At 40.5% G+C, this 16,493-nt stretch overlaps 1 protein-coding gene across 1 annotated transcript; it reads left to right on the top strand.

The window, feature by feature from the left end:
* The first annotated feature begins 1,436 nt into the window (after window positions 1-1,436).
* Window positions 1,437-11,753, top strand: LOC141657453 (condensin-2 complex subunit CAP-D3). The gene is made up of 9 exons (XM_074464702.1): window positions 1,437-3,076; window positions 4,217-4,959; window positions 5,977-6,469; window positions 7,485-7,576; window positions 8,706-8,793; window positions 8,890-9,004; window positions 9,366-9,492; window positions 9,833-10,007; window positions 10,957-11,753. Exons 1-9 carry the CDS (start codon window positions 1,565-1,567, stop codon window positions 11,617-11,619), a joined length of 4,008 nt encoding a protein of 1,335 aa, XP_074320803.1. The 5' UTR covers window positions 1,437-1,564; the 3' UTR covers window positions 11,620-11,753.
* The last annotated feature ends 4,740 nt before the right edge of the window (window positions 11,754-16,493 follow it).

The following is a 16,493-nucleotide window of genomic DNA, read 5'->3' as shown; positions in this document are numbered from 1 at the left end:
GTCATTAATCCTCCTTTGCCTCAATGGTTAGAATGTGAGTTACAGAGTTGGAGGTCATAGGTTTGATTTCTCTTAACAACAAAAATTTCCAATGCTTCTACAAGAGATGGTGCATGGACATACATGCATGTTCGACGAGCGGTGGTCCAGTGCGGGGGCCTAGCTAGGGTGTCGTGGCATATAGGGCCCACAATTATTATGTCGTAGCCACTTTAGATACTAACATGTTGGTCGCTAATTTAGAAACAACTAAATTGGTCTCTAAGTCGGTCACTAGTTTAGTTACTATACGGGTCAGAATAAATACGGTTCAGGTCATAAAGGTCGCGGGTCGGGTTCCAGAATATGAGTCAAAAGACTCAAAACATAGTTTTTAACGCCTTTTTTTTACCAGTTTTTAGATCCAAGGAATATTTTTTGAAGGGAAATTCCCACTTGTACTCCTCTGATATGGACTAATCCCACTTGTGCCCTTTCTTTTCAGCAAAATCCACTTGTTCCCTTCAATTTCTTAGTTATTCTCACTTATACCCCTCAAGTATAAGTTAATTTCACTTGTACCCCTACTTTTAAGGAAACCCACACTCCAACATCCTAGTTACATAAAAATCGTGACCATAAGTCCATAACATTAAGCGGCAACAATTAAGACGTGAAATGAATTCTCGCTCGCTCGTCATTATGAAGTGGGGAAGAAGTGTTAACCTTTGTTTGTACTTAATGGAAACTTACATTTCACCAAAAAAAAATGTTAAAGGCTTCAAAAACAATATGAAGAAGCGTATCCTAATTTAAATATTTCTTTTCTTTTCAACAAACATCGTTTTTCCCTCCAAATTCATTTTATATGACTCCACTTCATTTTCAACATTCATCTTTTACCATTCTTCCTCACTTTATCATCAATATTTATCATTTACTATACTTAAGGGTATAAGTGAGAAATCTAGAAAGTTGGAGGGTACAAGTGGGCTTTCCTGAAAAGAAGGGGTATAAGTGAGAATTTTCCTTTTTTGAAAAATTAAAACATATTTAAAATTAATATTTTAATAATCATCCAACGTTTACATTAATTATAGTAATATAATTATAAAAATAAAACTATTTTAAAAACTATTTTGTTATTAAACGTCATAAAATTATATAATACTACGTATTAATTTTGTAATTGAGTTTGTAATTTTAAGTAGTAAAAATAATAATTTTTTAACTATTATATCGAATATATTATATAAATAAATATAATTTTTTTTAATAAAAATCTTTAATTTATCTTTACCGAGTGGGTTGGATTTCGATCCTAAACTAACAGGTCATTTGGGTGTGGGTTGAACAGGTCGCGGGTTGAGATTTTTGGGTCTTGAGTGTTGACCCTAGAAAAAGGAGTTGAGTTTACGGGTCGGGATAGAATTTGACGGGTCTATCTGTGGTGGCCAGGCGCCATCCATTCAATCCCTCAATATGAAGAGGGAAATTCAAAAAATTTGGAACTCAATTTGTGTGTTAGTTCTACTGTCAAAGTGTCAAGTGTGAGATCTCTGAGTCCTCACTCCTGAGTCCAACCATGGATTCCACCATTTCCAGCATTCTGTGTGACCTTGAATCCCACCATAATCTTTCCCCACTTTCCCACTCTACCCTCTCCCGCCTTCAATCTCTCTTCACCCATCTTTCCCAATCACTTTCTTTCGAAGATGATAACCCATTTTGGACTCAGTTTTCGTCTCGCGGCCTTCCGATTTCTTCGCTTGTTACCCCTTTAACGGCTGCCATGGACTCTAGCCCTTCCTCCCTTTCTATTCTTGCTACTAATGTCTACCTTTTGCTCTTCATTTCTTCCAAAGCTCCTGTCTTTTCCCTTTTTACTCCCATGTCTTTTATGTCCTTTTTGCATTGCATTCGGCGTAATCTTAAGAAGAATCAAAAGGAGGGTTCTTCCCCTAATTCCTCGGGTAATCGTCGAAAAAAGGGTGCTCGTGGTGCTGCTGCTGCTGCTGCTGGTAAGGCTAAGGGTAAGGGTAAGAGGGTTAGGGTTTCGGATTTAGATGATGAAGGTGATGATGAGGTTCAGCTTGATGTTGAATTTGATGTTAAGATGTTGTTTAGTGTGCTTGAAAGGTTAAAACTTGTATTGGGTTTGGTTCATTTAGGGAGGTTTCCTGACAGTTTCAAGTCTTTGGTGCACACTATGGTTGAAATTCTAGTTTTAGGGATTGATTTATGTGGGAATAATGTCGGGTTTTGTAACAAATTGTTCGATATTTGTAAGGGGATTTTAAGTCAGGTTTTGAGTCCTGAACATGGTGATCAGGAAATGAGTGCTGCCGAGGTGTTGAAGTCGCTTTCACCCTTGATTTTGTCGGCAAAGTCCCAAGCTAGGACCTTTGGACTATTGTTTGTTAAAAATGAGATGATGGGTTTAGGTCAAGACTCGGATTTTGTGAAGAAGGCAATTGTGAATTTGCCTAGGTATTTGGTTCAAAAGGCGCCGGATAAGTCTGATGGTAGAGCATTGGCTGTAGAGTCTATAATGGAGATTGTTAAAGTTATGGAATTGGATGATCAACTTGGTTTTGTAAATTATGTTGTTAAAATGGCTCAAGGGAAGTCTCACCTTAGATACTTGGCTGTTGATTTTATTCCAAAGCTTATTACATCATTAGTAGACGATACCTCAAACATAGAAATGGAAAGTGAGGAAGGAGATTTATGGAAGTCAAGGTGTTTAGAGGCATTGGTTGACCGTTGTTCCGACTCAATTGCTGGAATTCGAGCACGAGCTCTATCAAGCTTGGTACAGCTTGTGGCAAATGTGCCTTGTGATGGCCGCGATTGCATTGTGTTGAAGAAGGCTTTAGGACTTGAAACGGGGCATGAAGGTAGAGCCAATGAACTTCTGAGGAAGAGATGCACTGATGAGAAAGCAGCTGTTCGAAAGGCGGCTCTTTTGCTAGCAACCAAATTGATGACTCTTGTTGGGACTTCCTTGGACCCTGCTATTCTTAAGATGATGGGAATGGCTTGTTCTGACCCTCTTCTTAGCATAAGGAAAGCCGCGATTTCAGCCCTTTCCGAGGTTAGAGTTTCAATCATTTCTGCTATAAACTTAGGATCTCTATTTTATACTCCTTCCTAATCATTAGAATTGCTTCGTTTGTTTTTGGCACAAAGTTGTAGGAGTGGAAGTGGGGTAGGTAATTGGTTAAGGATAAAAGATGAATGATGATGGTTAGTTAGACGAACGATACAATATGTGGGTTACTTCAATTCAAAGCTAAGGATGGAAGAGATCTTTTAGGTTTAAGAACTTGTCTAGAAATGAGACATTTCCTTTGAATTGCTCACAAAAGAATGAAAAATGGGTGCAATTCCTGCTTTCTTGTATTTGTATATTAGTGAAATTTCTGTTATTAGCAGAGTTAAGGACTATATGTTGCTGAACAGACTTAAGCTACCTAAAATTCTGAGGCACTTAACAATCACAAACTTTTTGTTTATTCCTTATTAGTATCAATCTTTTCTAATCTTTCAAGATGCCCGTAGATTGAAACTTCAGCCTTTAGCTAGATGAGGAAGTTGGATTTAACTATTTTGATCTCAAGTAGCTGGATTATATTACAATTTCCCGTGCAAATTTACTGGAATGGAAACTTGTTTGTCTGACATTCAAAGCATAGTCCTAACAAATTGCCCTTTTTATTAGGTAGGTATTCCGGCATTTGACACACTTATATTGGAAACTGAATCTATGTTACTTCAACTCTTCACTTTTGGGGCCGTACTTAAAAGGTGCCATACTGATGTCTGAAACGACACTGAGTTCCAATCCAACACTTCAGACATAAATGGACACTAGCACGAAAAAAGTGGAGGAAGAGACTAACATGATTTTTCTCAAATGTCTCTAGTTTATTTTAGATAACATTAAATAAGGTTGTTCAGCTCACCCTCTTCTATTCTCAAATGATGTTAACAACGCCGTGGCAAATATAATAAGGTTGATCATCTCACCATCTTCTATTGTCGTTCAGTAAGTAATTCAGTACTTCTACTTCATGATCCTTGTCGTACATAACGAAACTCAAGTTACCTTCTGTACCAGGGTCACTGGGAATGTAATTTTGGAGCCGTCAATGGATAGACATTTTCTTGCACAAAAGACTTTGTTTACACCACTTTCTGACAGAATCATAATGAATTCCATAATTGTTTTCAGGCAATGAGAATATTTGCTGACAAAAGTGTTGTTACGGAGTGGCTTCATTCTGTTCCACGATTAATAACTGATAGCGAGACAAGCATCCAAGAAGAGTGTGAGAATTTGTTTATGGAGCTGGTCTTAGAAAGAGTTTCTCGAGTTGGGTGTGACGTTGTCAATAATGTGACAACAAATCAAAAGTCAAAGGCAACTGCTATAAATTTTAAGACACAGCTTGCAACAATATATGGAGAAGGCGTTCTGGATCTTTTAGGTGAGCTATGTAATGGAGAAGTAGCACAATGGGTTAGAAAGATCTGCACTAATCTAGGAAAGAAGAAACGATTGAAGCCAAAAATAGCAACTTCCCTTCAAAACATTATAAAGACGTCAGAATCTCTATGGTTATCGCATTCTATGCCAATAGAGAATTGGACTGCCCCAGCCGGTGCTTGGTTGCTTTTATCACTAGTCTCGTCATTTCTTCCTAAAGCAGTTGAGTGGATATTTCTTCATCATCACTGGAAGCTTCTTGACAAGGATGAATCAAACTTGAATGAGTTGAAGTCATCAACTCCGGATAGCATTATGCGTGTAGTAGTTGAAGGAATGGAATCAAATTCCGTTTCTTGGGCTGGTGATCGTGTTCTTCTATTGGAAACAATATCTAATGTTTCTGTGGAGTTGTCTCCTGAACCAGCTGCAGAACTGGCTCATGATCTGCTAAAACGAGTAGAGGGATTCAACATGCATTCAACTGAGGTAATGGGTCCGGATGTATACCAGTATACTTTTATTTTCACTGTGGTATTTCTGTCTTGTGCTTCAATAAGCAACCTATACACTGTCTTTCCGGCCAAGTAGAACCACCGGGGCGGCATAAGCCGCATAACTCTCCCTAATGAATTTTAACACTGTTGCTTTCCTAAAAAAGCAATATGATATCCGGTTAAGTAGATTAATTCCTTACCACTTGATCTAAGTAATTAGAGGTATATTATTGTCATATACTAAGAATGAATCCAGTGCTTCTCTGTGCATGCAAACTTCTCCAATGTGAAGACTTTTGTATAAGTCCTCTGAACAACTAAGATGTGTGAGGACGTGTGATCCCTTTCACACTTTCACAGAACCTAGATATGAGGTGTTGGTTATGTGGATGAGGTATAATCAACTGAGTTAGAAGAGTTAGTATTAAGTCAGAAGTCAGAACTAGGTTTGACTTTAGTTGTGTGTTGCTATTCTAGCCTGATATTCTTGAATAGTCTTGTGGTCTGAAAGCATCTGAACTTGTTGCATCATTTTCGTAAAGGACTCTATATGTGTATGTCATGTACTACCACTTGCCATATCAGTCTTTAGGAGTTTAGGTTACCTTGAATTTTACTGTCTCACTAATTGCATTAGTCATTTAGTCCTTGCCATGACTTCTGTCTGAAAAGCTTGCTCAGAAAGAGATGACGAACAATTAGGGAAAAAGAACATACTGTTGTAGGCTTGCAAGGGAAGGTGGTTAATCAATTTAAATAACACTATTTATGCTGGACGGTTTTACAACATCATTGTACCGCAATACCTCCTGTAAAAGTAGATACTAAAATTTCTTCACTGTAGTTCATGCGCTTCTGCAATATGTTACTCTAATTAGTGTAAAACCATTGCATGAGATACTTGTCGAATAAAAAAATGCTGCAAAACTATTTTCTATGCAATGTGATGTGCATGCACTTTACACGGAGAAATTCTGACATTTTGACATGTATGTATATTGGCATTTGGGTTAATGCTCATGTGAAGGCCCTAAAAACCTTGTGTAGACGCAAGGCCATGAGTCCTCAAGAGGCAGATGCACTTGTTACAACTGTGGCTAATCAACTTTTGTGTAAAGCTTCTCATGTCATAGACAGTTACCTATCAGCAGAACAAGAAGTAAATAAAGGGAACACCTTCCTTACACCACCGACCAACCGTAAAAAGAGCAAGAGCGAGGTTACCTCATCAAGGCTGCTGTGCCAAGCTACCAGCGCAGTTTACACTATTGGTTCCTTGGTCATCGTTTGCCCGTCCATAGAAGTTAAGGGTGTTGTTCCTGTTTTGCATAGTATGATTACCTCAGGAGCTAATGAGCCAAGGTCAAATAAGTTGCCGGGCGCTCATATTTTCTTAAAGCAGAAAGCGCCATCTTTATATATTCAGGCATGGCTTACAATGGGAAAAATCTGCCTCGCAGATGGAAAACTTGCAAAAAGATACATCCCTTTGTTTGTTCAGGTTTGTTTATTTAGGTTTTATATGGTAAAAGATAACAGCCGAGGATTGGTTTGTTATAATAGACTAAGGGGGCGGTTGGTTTGGACTAGGTTAAGGGAATGAAATGAGGAACGGGTAACAATGGGAAAGCAATGAGGTACCCTTTGATATAATGGGCTGTTTGTTTTTAGCAGCAAGGGAATCCTCTAAATACCTTCCCAACCCCCACAATCGCCACCATCTCCCACCAACAAACCACGTCGTCGCTGCCAAGACGCCAACTACTCCCTCCCCACCGTTAACACTCACTGGCGACCGGCGACTCCCACCCCCCTTAAACATTCTCCCAACGCAGTGAATTACTCCCCCGCCCCCAAAAACACAAAATCTGGTGTGTGGGAGAGTGAATTCTGTGTTTTGGGGATGGGGGGGAGGGGATTTCGAGGGTGGAGGAGTGATTTTATAGGGTTGGGGTGGTAGTTTTGGGAGTTGGTGGGGATTTCGATTGGTGGGAAGGGGTCGGCAAGGGTTGTAGGATGGGTGGGAGGCAAGTTGCTGGCAGTTGGCGGTTGTTGGATGGCCTGGCTGTGCCGGTAAAGATGATGTTCGTAATTGTTGGCGGTGGCAGATGGTGGTTTAGGGTGGAGGTTGGAGGTGAGTAAAGGTAATGAAGAAAGGGTTCCCAAACATTTGGGGTGGTGGTTTGGTGAGGATTTCGATTGGTGGGAAGGGGTCGGCGAGGGTGGTGGGATGGGCGGGAGGCAAGTCGCCGGCAGTGGGCGGTTGTTGGATGGCCTGGCTATGCCGGTAAGGATGATGTTCGTAATTGTTGGTGGTGGTAGATGGTGGTTTAGGGTGGAGGTTGGAGGTGAGTAAAGGTAATGAAGAAAGGGTTCCCAAACCTTTGGGGCGGGGGAATGGATTTAGTAAGATGTAATATGAAACTCAAAAGTAAATAAAATCAGAAATTTTTCTCTTTTTTGTCCGTCAATGCACACAGAATCTCAGTTTGCCTCACCGCGCACATGTTCTGCAGGAACTTGAGAAGAGTGACTGTGCTGCACTACGGAACAATATCATTGTCATGATGGCGGACTTTTGCGTCCACTACACTGCATTAGTTGACTGGTAAGTCTGTGATTACATTTTACGAAAAATAAATGTTCCTTCTTCAGAGAGAGGAGGGATTATATGTGAGATCTATTACCAGACTGAAAAACATTACAAGAAATCTATGAAATGATTGAATAAGCAAAACCCCATGTGGGGGAAACTGTGACCAAGAATAAGCTAAGCTTGTGTTGCTGAGTTTAGCTCTTTTGTTAAACCTGGCTAGCACTTATTGAAACCGAAGGCCTACCTCTACCTACTAATGTAACTTCAACTCTTCACTTTTGGGGGGCATACCCTTGCCTGACAAACGACGCAACGACTCGTTGAAATCGAAGGCCTAGCTACCTACTAATGTAACTTCAACTCTTCAGAGTTTTGTGGGCATACCCTTGCCTGACAAACAACTCAACGAATTTGGGTATAGACTATAGAATACGTACCTGAAAGTTAGCAATCTTATACTCCCTCTTATTCTGAATAACCCTCCCTATTTCCTTTTCCGTCTATTCACAATATCTTCCCTATTTCTATTTTTGGGAAGTGTTTGTGTGGTCTAAATTTAATTGTATGGTGGATTAGTGTATTTGTGTGGTCCAAATCTAATTGTATGGTGGGGTAGTGTGTTTCCTTAATATTTGTGTCAAAATTTTTTAATAGGGGAAGATTAAAATCTGAGTCAGAAAATTGGAGGAAGTTGTTTTTAACATAACCTCATTTTTTTTAATAACAACAACAACAAAATCTGAGTTGAATGTTGTTGTTGTTGTTGTAAACATGTTTCTGTACCCATAACCTCGCCTCATTTTTTTTAATAGTCATGTGCCTCAAAATCTGAGTCATGACAAGTCCACCACTTGAATATGCAATTATATACCCGTGTCTGACACCCGTACCCAAGTCTGTGCAACATTACCTACAATCAGCAAATACATTGACTGCACTTAACAAAAAAACAATGCCAAAACATGGTATTAGTCTTGGCCACCTAAATTCTATAGATTGATGGCCTGATTTCAACTAGATGAAGTAGATAACTGCGAAGTAAAGAGCAGTGGTATCTTTGAAATGCTGATAAGTAATTTTTTTATTTGGAATCTTTCTTCCATGTTCGATTTCTCACCTGTCAAGTTTTGCAAACTGACAGCTACATTTCAAAAATCACAATGTGCCTTCGTGACTCATGCGAACTTGTCAGAAGACAAACATTCATACTGCTGTCCAGACTTTTGCAGGTTTGGCTAGCACCTTGACGTCTGCAAACTATACTTCTTGTTTCATTCTTGACACAAACAAATCATGATGCAAGTTTCTCACTCTCTGTAATGCAGACTGACTATGTCAAGTGGAGAGGAGTTCTATTTCTGCGGTTCTTATTTTCTCTGGTTGATGAATCAGAAAAGATTAGACAGCTTGCTGATTTCTTATTTGGAAACATTCTGAAAGGTGTTTATATTTCATCGCTTCGGCACTCCTATGAACCCATCTTATAATACTCAAACTAAGCCAAAAGTATCCAACTTGGGTGTGGCTAAAATGATAGAAGTCTCGCTGAGACTCACATGTCAGAACAATGCAAATACTTGTGTTTTTCCGCATTTAATCGTAAGGTGGACCGTCTCATAATATTTTGTGCTTTAAGTGTCCAAATGTCATACCCTGTGGCCATGTCTAAGTGCAAGTGTCGGTTTGATTATGCGAGGTAATATGAAGGGTTGGGTTAACATGGTTCCTGTTCCAAAGGATGATTCTGCATTCTGTAGGAACACTCAACTGAGTGATCTGATCTTCATTCCTTTCATTTCAGCGAAAGCACCCCTTCTGGCTTACAACAGCTTCGTGGAAGCTATATTCGTCCTCAATGACTGCCATGCTCATATGGCAAGCAGCAAAACTCAAAGCTCAAAAGTTGAGAGAAGACTTTTTTCAATCAGGTAATTATCTTATACTTCATTCAATCCACTTGGTTGTTTACATTTTCCTTTTTAGGTTGTTCCATAAATAAATTTTGCAAGTCTTCCCATATCAAGTAGCCTAAATTCCTGTACTTATATAAAATTTTAGTAATCAACCTATGTACTCAAGATTCCCTATTTTTACGGGAGTTTAAATAATTCATTTGCTCAGTTACCCAACCCCACTTAAACATGTCTCTAAAGTCTAAAGAACTCTGTTACAGAAGCAATGGTGAACAATCAAATGAAATTGAAGGAGTATTGTATTACAGTTGTTGCTATGCATTAATTTTTGCAATAAAACTTTATATGTCGCCAGAGGAAATGACGAAGCGTCAAGGTCCAGAAGGATGCACATATATGTTTCTTTGCTTAAGCAAATGGCCCCTGAACACCTCTTGGCCACTTTTGCCAAAATCTGTGCTGAAATCCTTGCTGCTGTATCTGATGGTATCCTTAACATTGATGATTCGGCCGGGAAGTCAGTATTACAGGTACTTGTACAACACTCTTTTTCTACACCTATAATATATTCTCAGCTACATTTGTTTGATATTTTCACGGAGTTGTGCACCAAAACTTGCTAACTTTGGAGGTAAGATACATGGAGTTCTGGATGTGTTGGTAAACGTATTCCTATTTGAGAAAGGAAAAGGGCCAGGCATGTAATTATGTAAACGTACTCCTATTTGGGAAAGGAAAAGGACCAGGCATGCATAGATATTGGTCCAACTGGGGTCATAGAAGCGTCGTTTTTTGTGTAAAAGGAGTCCACAAGGGCATTTTTAACGCTGGTGGGATTCGAACCCAAGTCAGTGTACTTTCCCTCATGACTTATCAACTAAGCCGACATCTATAGTGTAAATTTTTAATTTGTAATAGTCTTGTGTGTTCCAGGGGCGAGAGAGTGTAGTCTAACATTGAGACAACTGAAACTAGAAAGTAGAAACATCAATTCTTCCTAAAATGAAGCTAAAATGTTCAAGAATCCTCTAAATGATTTTAGTTATTATGCTCTTAGAAATTACTAATTAAGATTTTTCTGTACAAATTATTTTTTAAGACTAACTGGAAAGTTGTTGAACTATAAGTAACTCTGCAACTATTTAACTATAATAGGTCTAAAGATCCATATGTTTAAGTTGGTGAGCATAATTTTTTAGCCGTCTCATGCAAGAATGACGGTTTTCAATGATAATGTGGTAGAACACATTTAGTTCTATGATGCATAATAATTTAGTGTGTGCTGTTCAATCATATCTGCCATGGTACATTTTGAATATTATAACTAATTAGTCTTGTACGAGACGGCCTTACATGTGAAACCAACCCAGATTCTTATTAAGATTATCTCATAAAAGTTGGTGATTCTAGTATTAGACAGTCTCGGATCTTAATTGAGACAGCAATCCTTTCTAAAACCTATGCACATGTGTAAACCAGGACGCCTTTCAGATACTCACCTGCAAAGAGATACGCCTCCCTTCAAACCGTGCATCAACCTCAGATTCGTCTGTTGTAGACGAAGAAGGCGGAGATAGCACTACTGCCATAGCCAGAGGAAGAGCAATAACTCAAGCAGTGAAAAAAGGTCTCATCCAAAACACCATTCCTATTTTCATAGAGTTAAAGCGGCTTCTAGAGAACAAAAACAGTCCTCTCATTGGCTCCCTCATGGACTGCCTTCGCGTCCTTCTAAAGGACTACAAGAATGAGATCGATGACATTTTGGTTGCTGATAAGCAGCTTCAAAAGGAGATCATCTATGACATTCAAAAATACGAGACAAACAAAGCCAAGTCAACTGCTGTGGAGGCCATGGAAAATTTGAAAAAATCCGAGAATTACTCTACACCTGGTGGGCCCAAGAGGGTTCATAATGATTCAAAAGTGGCTTCGGCTATGGGTGATGTGGCGGCTAAGTTTGTTGCTAGATCTGTGCTTAAGGAAGTTAACCAAGGAGTAATGACACCCCCATTGAGTGCGCTTAATATGCCTAAACTGAGAGCTTCTGAGAGGAGTGGTCCTAGCAAGGGCCATAAATCTGCACATGTTATAGAATCTCTTAGGAAACGCCAGACTTTTGATTTTGATGAAGAAATTTGAGCCTTTGAGGCGTTGTATTGTTGACTGATAGTCGTGCATTCTGAGGATGCATGATTGTATGCCAGGTAAAGTTGTAAATTCGAATGATATTTGGCCGGCAGTTTGATGTTAACGAGTTTCGAATTTAGTTGTGTGAGTAGTATGTCTCGGAAAAAAAGATGCTTTCTCAATTTAAACGAATTTCATACGTTAGATTAAATTACACCTCACATATACTATTATACTCCTTCATATCATACCAATGGTAACATTGAGAATCTTGGCACTATTAATAGTCGTAGGGAATTTTCGATATTACTCTTAATCTATAAAACAAAATATAGTCATGTGAGATCTTATTTGATTTATAGTCATGAATGCGATAAGAATATTAAATTTTTATAATTTTTAATAATGTGTAACTAAAGATATTCACGTTACAAAACGTGTCTCGACAAATGTGAAAAAGTTTACCATTGGTGTGGTATGGAGGGAGTATTAAACAAAGCGAAATTCGTGGATGTCATTTGAAGGTAGGGAGTGTGATTCACAAGTAGATAATAACACGCTTATTACCTACTATAGTGAGATATATAATCACATGTTTTTTTTGGCCAGTGGCAAAAAAGTAGCTTACACAGTACAAACCCAACTCTCAGAGTCGGTTTTTATTATAACATTATTTGAACAAGAAAATAAACTAAGAATTTGAGCGACAAACAAAGCCGACTTCTTTAGAGGCGATAGGAGCTGGCCAAATGTGCGAGCATTTCTTTTCTCTTCTTAGAATAACTTAGCTTCGGAGGAGTACTGGTAACAAGACACCTTTACGCCATGAAGATGGAGAAATTTATGGGAGAAAGATTTACTTGAAGAGCAAGTAGATAAGCCGTGTCTTGGAGATTAGTCCATTTGGCTATAATTCTTCTTAGGGCTTGCTTGGATTGAGGGTAAAAGGAGGGGAATGAATATGAGAGTAATAGTTAAGGTGCATTTTCCATGTTTGACATGAGAGTAATTATTCACCTCCTGGATCTATTACCCTCATGAAAGGGTAATACATTACCCACCCTCCCCCCTGGGTAATGATTAAAGGAGTAAAACATCTACTCAGTAATCATTACCCTTGTGCCAAACCTATCATCAAGTAACTCTTCATAAACTTGTAGCGTCTAGGGGCTAGAGTTCCCTGAGACAAGACAAACTAAAGTAAACAAATAGAAATTGTAGCGTCCCCGGCAACAGCGCCAAAATTTGACAAGCTAATCGCACACCTAATCAAAGATAACCAACAGGCCTAAACTAATGCAGTAAAGGAAGTCGGGATCGTATCCACGGGGAGACAATTGTGTTCTATTTGCTAACTAAAGTCTGTTTAAGTAACAAATTGGGGGTTTGTTTGTTTGATTTACTAAACTACGAGTAGTGAAAGGAAGCGTATAAGAAATAAGTCTAATAAAAATAGGGAGAAATAGCTAGGACTGTCGGTTCACCATGGTCAACAACGGTCAGAGGTAGGGTCGACGGTCAGCATAAGTACGGTCCGAATGGTAATGAACAGATCCTCTCGATCCACTATTCGCCCTAGAATACTAATATAGCTCTCACTCTAATTATGTTGTTCTATTGTTTGTAACAGGTCAAACTCTCTTCCATGTCTCGATCTAGATCAGAGTTTACCAAATTAATTAACTAGTTACGTGCACTTAACCAATTAATCTCAATTATTTGCTACAATTAACAACACAAATTTATATTTATGCCAGACCTAATAATCTAATTAAGACCGTCTTATTGTAATACCCCGTATTTTAATTATATTTCTCAAATGATAGCGATTAGTTATGTTTAGGTATTTTTTACCGTGTTGGTTGATTCGGGTCAATGCGGTCTTACTCGTCGGATACTTGATTGTTTGTTTGTATGATGATATTTAAATAAGGAAATAAAGTACGAAATATAAGTTAACACGTAAGATTTGATGACGCGGAAAACCCAATGTGGGAACAACCGCGGGAGGGACGGTACCATGCCAAATATTGCACTAGCTTTAAGTAGGAGGATGATTACAATTGTATCGTAATGCCAATCTTGCTAACACGAGGTCTCGAGTTTATAAGATCTTGGATGAATGTATGTGTGTGTATGTGAATGTCCATCTTCGATTGCTTCCTTGGCTATTTATAGGGTAAGAATCCTTGGCATATCCTACCTTGATTATGGAAAGGGAATATAACTTCCATAACAACTCTTTCCATGTTTGGTCGTTTTCCTCAATTCTCCCTGATCTCCCTGACCCCTCTTTCCTAAATCCAGACGTCTCCTTCAATTCAATGGGCTTTCGGTCTCCTCTTAGGTATGTCAGCCCATTCCCCCTTCCCCGAGCTTACTCCAACTGTGGGCTCCCTCCTTTTCATGATCCATTATTGGTTAAGTGGGCCTTTCCCCATTGTGTGATTATTAGCCCAAACAGTTTGCCCCAAATTTCTTGTGAAGCACGCTTCGAGGTGTCGAGCAAGGAATTTACGTAGTCGACTGCTAAAAACCCTAAGCCGTCATTTGCGCTCCTTTTCATGCAAATCCATCATTTCAGCCGCCCACCTCCTCTTTTCTCGCACCCTACTCCCTCTCTCTTCCTTTATAACCTCAACCTCCACCCTCCACCCTCCACTTCCATTAATCCCAAATCATTTCCAAAAAACTCTCTCTCTCTCTCCAAATCCTTAACCCTCTTCTCTTCTCTCCTTGCCGGCTCCACTACTCCACGCTTCGTCGCTCCTTCCACCAGGTATTCCTCCCTTCTTTTCTTCTTAATTTCCATTTTCTCTTTCTTCTCCATGGGCAAAACCCGACATTCTTCATCGACTTCCACACCCACTGACCGTAATCCTGACCCGGTCTTTCCTTCTCGGGGACTCTTCACTTACCCCCATGATTGTGATTCTGTCTTGACTCATGCTGACATTCCCATGATCAAGGGTTTGCTCGACCTTAGTGACGGGGTGTATATTGCCATCCCTGAACCGGGTCAAAAAGCTGACGCCCTTCGTCCAGGATGGGTTTGCTTTTATTTATACCTATTTAGATATGGCCTCCGCTTCCCTTTTCCTAAACTTGTCCAAGACTTCATCTTTACAAATAATTTTGCCATGGCACAAATTTATGCCACCGTCTGGAGGGTTCTCCTTTACTCCTTGGCCGCTGGCCAGAACCCCGACAACTCCATCTCTCTGGGTGATCTAGCCCACATGTATAACATCAGGTCCCTGGGTAGGGGCAGTTCTCACTCCGGGGCTCTAGAGAGGCTCCTTTCAGGCACGTGTCCAAGTCCCGAGATGAGAAATGGTTTGAGGACTTCTTCTTTGTGAGGAAGGACTCTATCCAGCCGCCTGCTGGCTACATCTTCGAGAAATGGGTCATAACTTCGAGTAAGTAGCCTCCCTGTCACCTGATTTATTTATCTTGCTGCTTACTAGCTTACTTCATCACCCTCGTGCAGGTCCCTGCTTCCTGACTCGCATTGGTGCCCAGATTCCTGCTCGTAACAAGTTATTCTGCATTCCTCAGTTGGAGAGGAAATTTCCTGACCTGCTTCCTGGTTTTTCTCCTGCTTCTTCCTCCAATCCCCTTCAATCAGCTCACAGCATGTCTTCTGGTAAGCCTCTTACAGTTGTTTCAGCTTGCATGCAACTTCTCTGACAGCTTTAATTTTCCTGACGCCTGGGATGATATCTGCTTGCAGGTTCAAAAGTTGATCCTCTGGAAGTTATCCTCCAGAGCGCAAAAAGAAAGAGATCCGCTGCCAGTCCTGACATGACATCTGCCTCCAAGAGGAGTGCTCCTGCCACCTCTTTCCAGACTCCTCCCACGCACTCCAGTTCTGTTAGGCCTGAACTCTTGGAGGTTGATCCGTTGTCTCGCCATCCACCTACTCCTCCTACCAGTCCTCGTGCCTCAGCTAGCGGAGGCACCATTGCTCACTTCCCAGAAGGTTTTGGGAATATTGATAAGGTGCCGTACTGGCCAGAGATCGACCAGCTGCTCTTCCCTCCTCTAAAGGAGTCTTTCTCAGAATTTTCTCCAGAGGAGATGGCTGAGAATGATGTGCACAACGCCTTTATGGTAAGTGATCTTCGTCTTCTATCTGCCCTAAATTTTACCTTTCAATTTCTCTTGCTGACCCCTAATTTTCCTACCCCAGACCCTTCAGTCTGCTCTTTACAATAGGAAGATGATTAACGCAGTGCAGACCACCAGCCATGCCACCAATGTCAGAAACCAAGAGCTGAAAGGGACAGTTGCCGACTTGGCGCAGCAGCGATCTGATCTGAAGGAACGCGTGGTGGAACTGAAGGCTGAGCTAGCTGGTGCCAAGAAGAAGCTGAAGGAAGGGGCTGATCAGCTGGCACGCACTCAAGAGGTGTGCATCACCTTCTCTAATTCCCTCAAGCGCTCTGACGAGAAAACCAGCGAGCTGATCTCCCTGGCCACCAATGTTGTTGCCTATGCTACCTGGAGGGGAAAAATTAGCGGGATGCATGCTGCTTTTGAGGAGGCTCCCACCCAGCAAGCTATAGAGGAGGAGGAGAGGCAGCTGGAGATGCTCTACCCCACCCCACCTGATCTGAGTGCGCTGATGCCTGAAGTTGGGGAGGTGAATTCTCCTGCACTGGCTGAGCAGGCTGCTGGTGGAGATGCTGGATTGCCCCAAGATGCTGCTGACGGAGCTCAGGAAGCTATGGAAGCTGAGGGTGTGCAAGCTGGTGTGGTACCTGAAACAGAAGGTCAGCAGGCAGAGGAGGTGCCAGAAGTGGAGGTCATTAATGTGACCGATAATTAAGTTTTTTTTTTATTAATGAACTTTTTGATAGTCTGGCCCAGTGGTGGCAGACTTG

This window comes from Silene latifolia, chromosome 5, assembly GCF_048544455.1.
Source record: "Silene latifolia isolate original U9 population chromosome 5, ASM4854445v1, whole genome shotgun sequence".
NCBI lineage: Eukaryota > Viridiplantae > Streptophyta > Magnoliopsida > Caryophyllales > Caryophyllaceae > Silene > Silene latifolia.
This window is presented reverse-complemented; position numbering and strand designations above follow the sequence as displayed.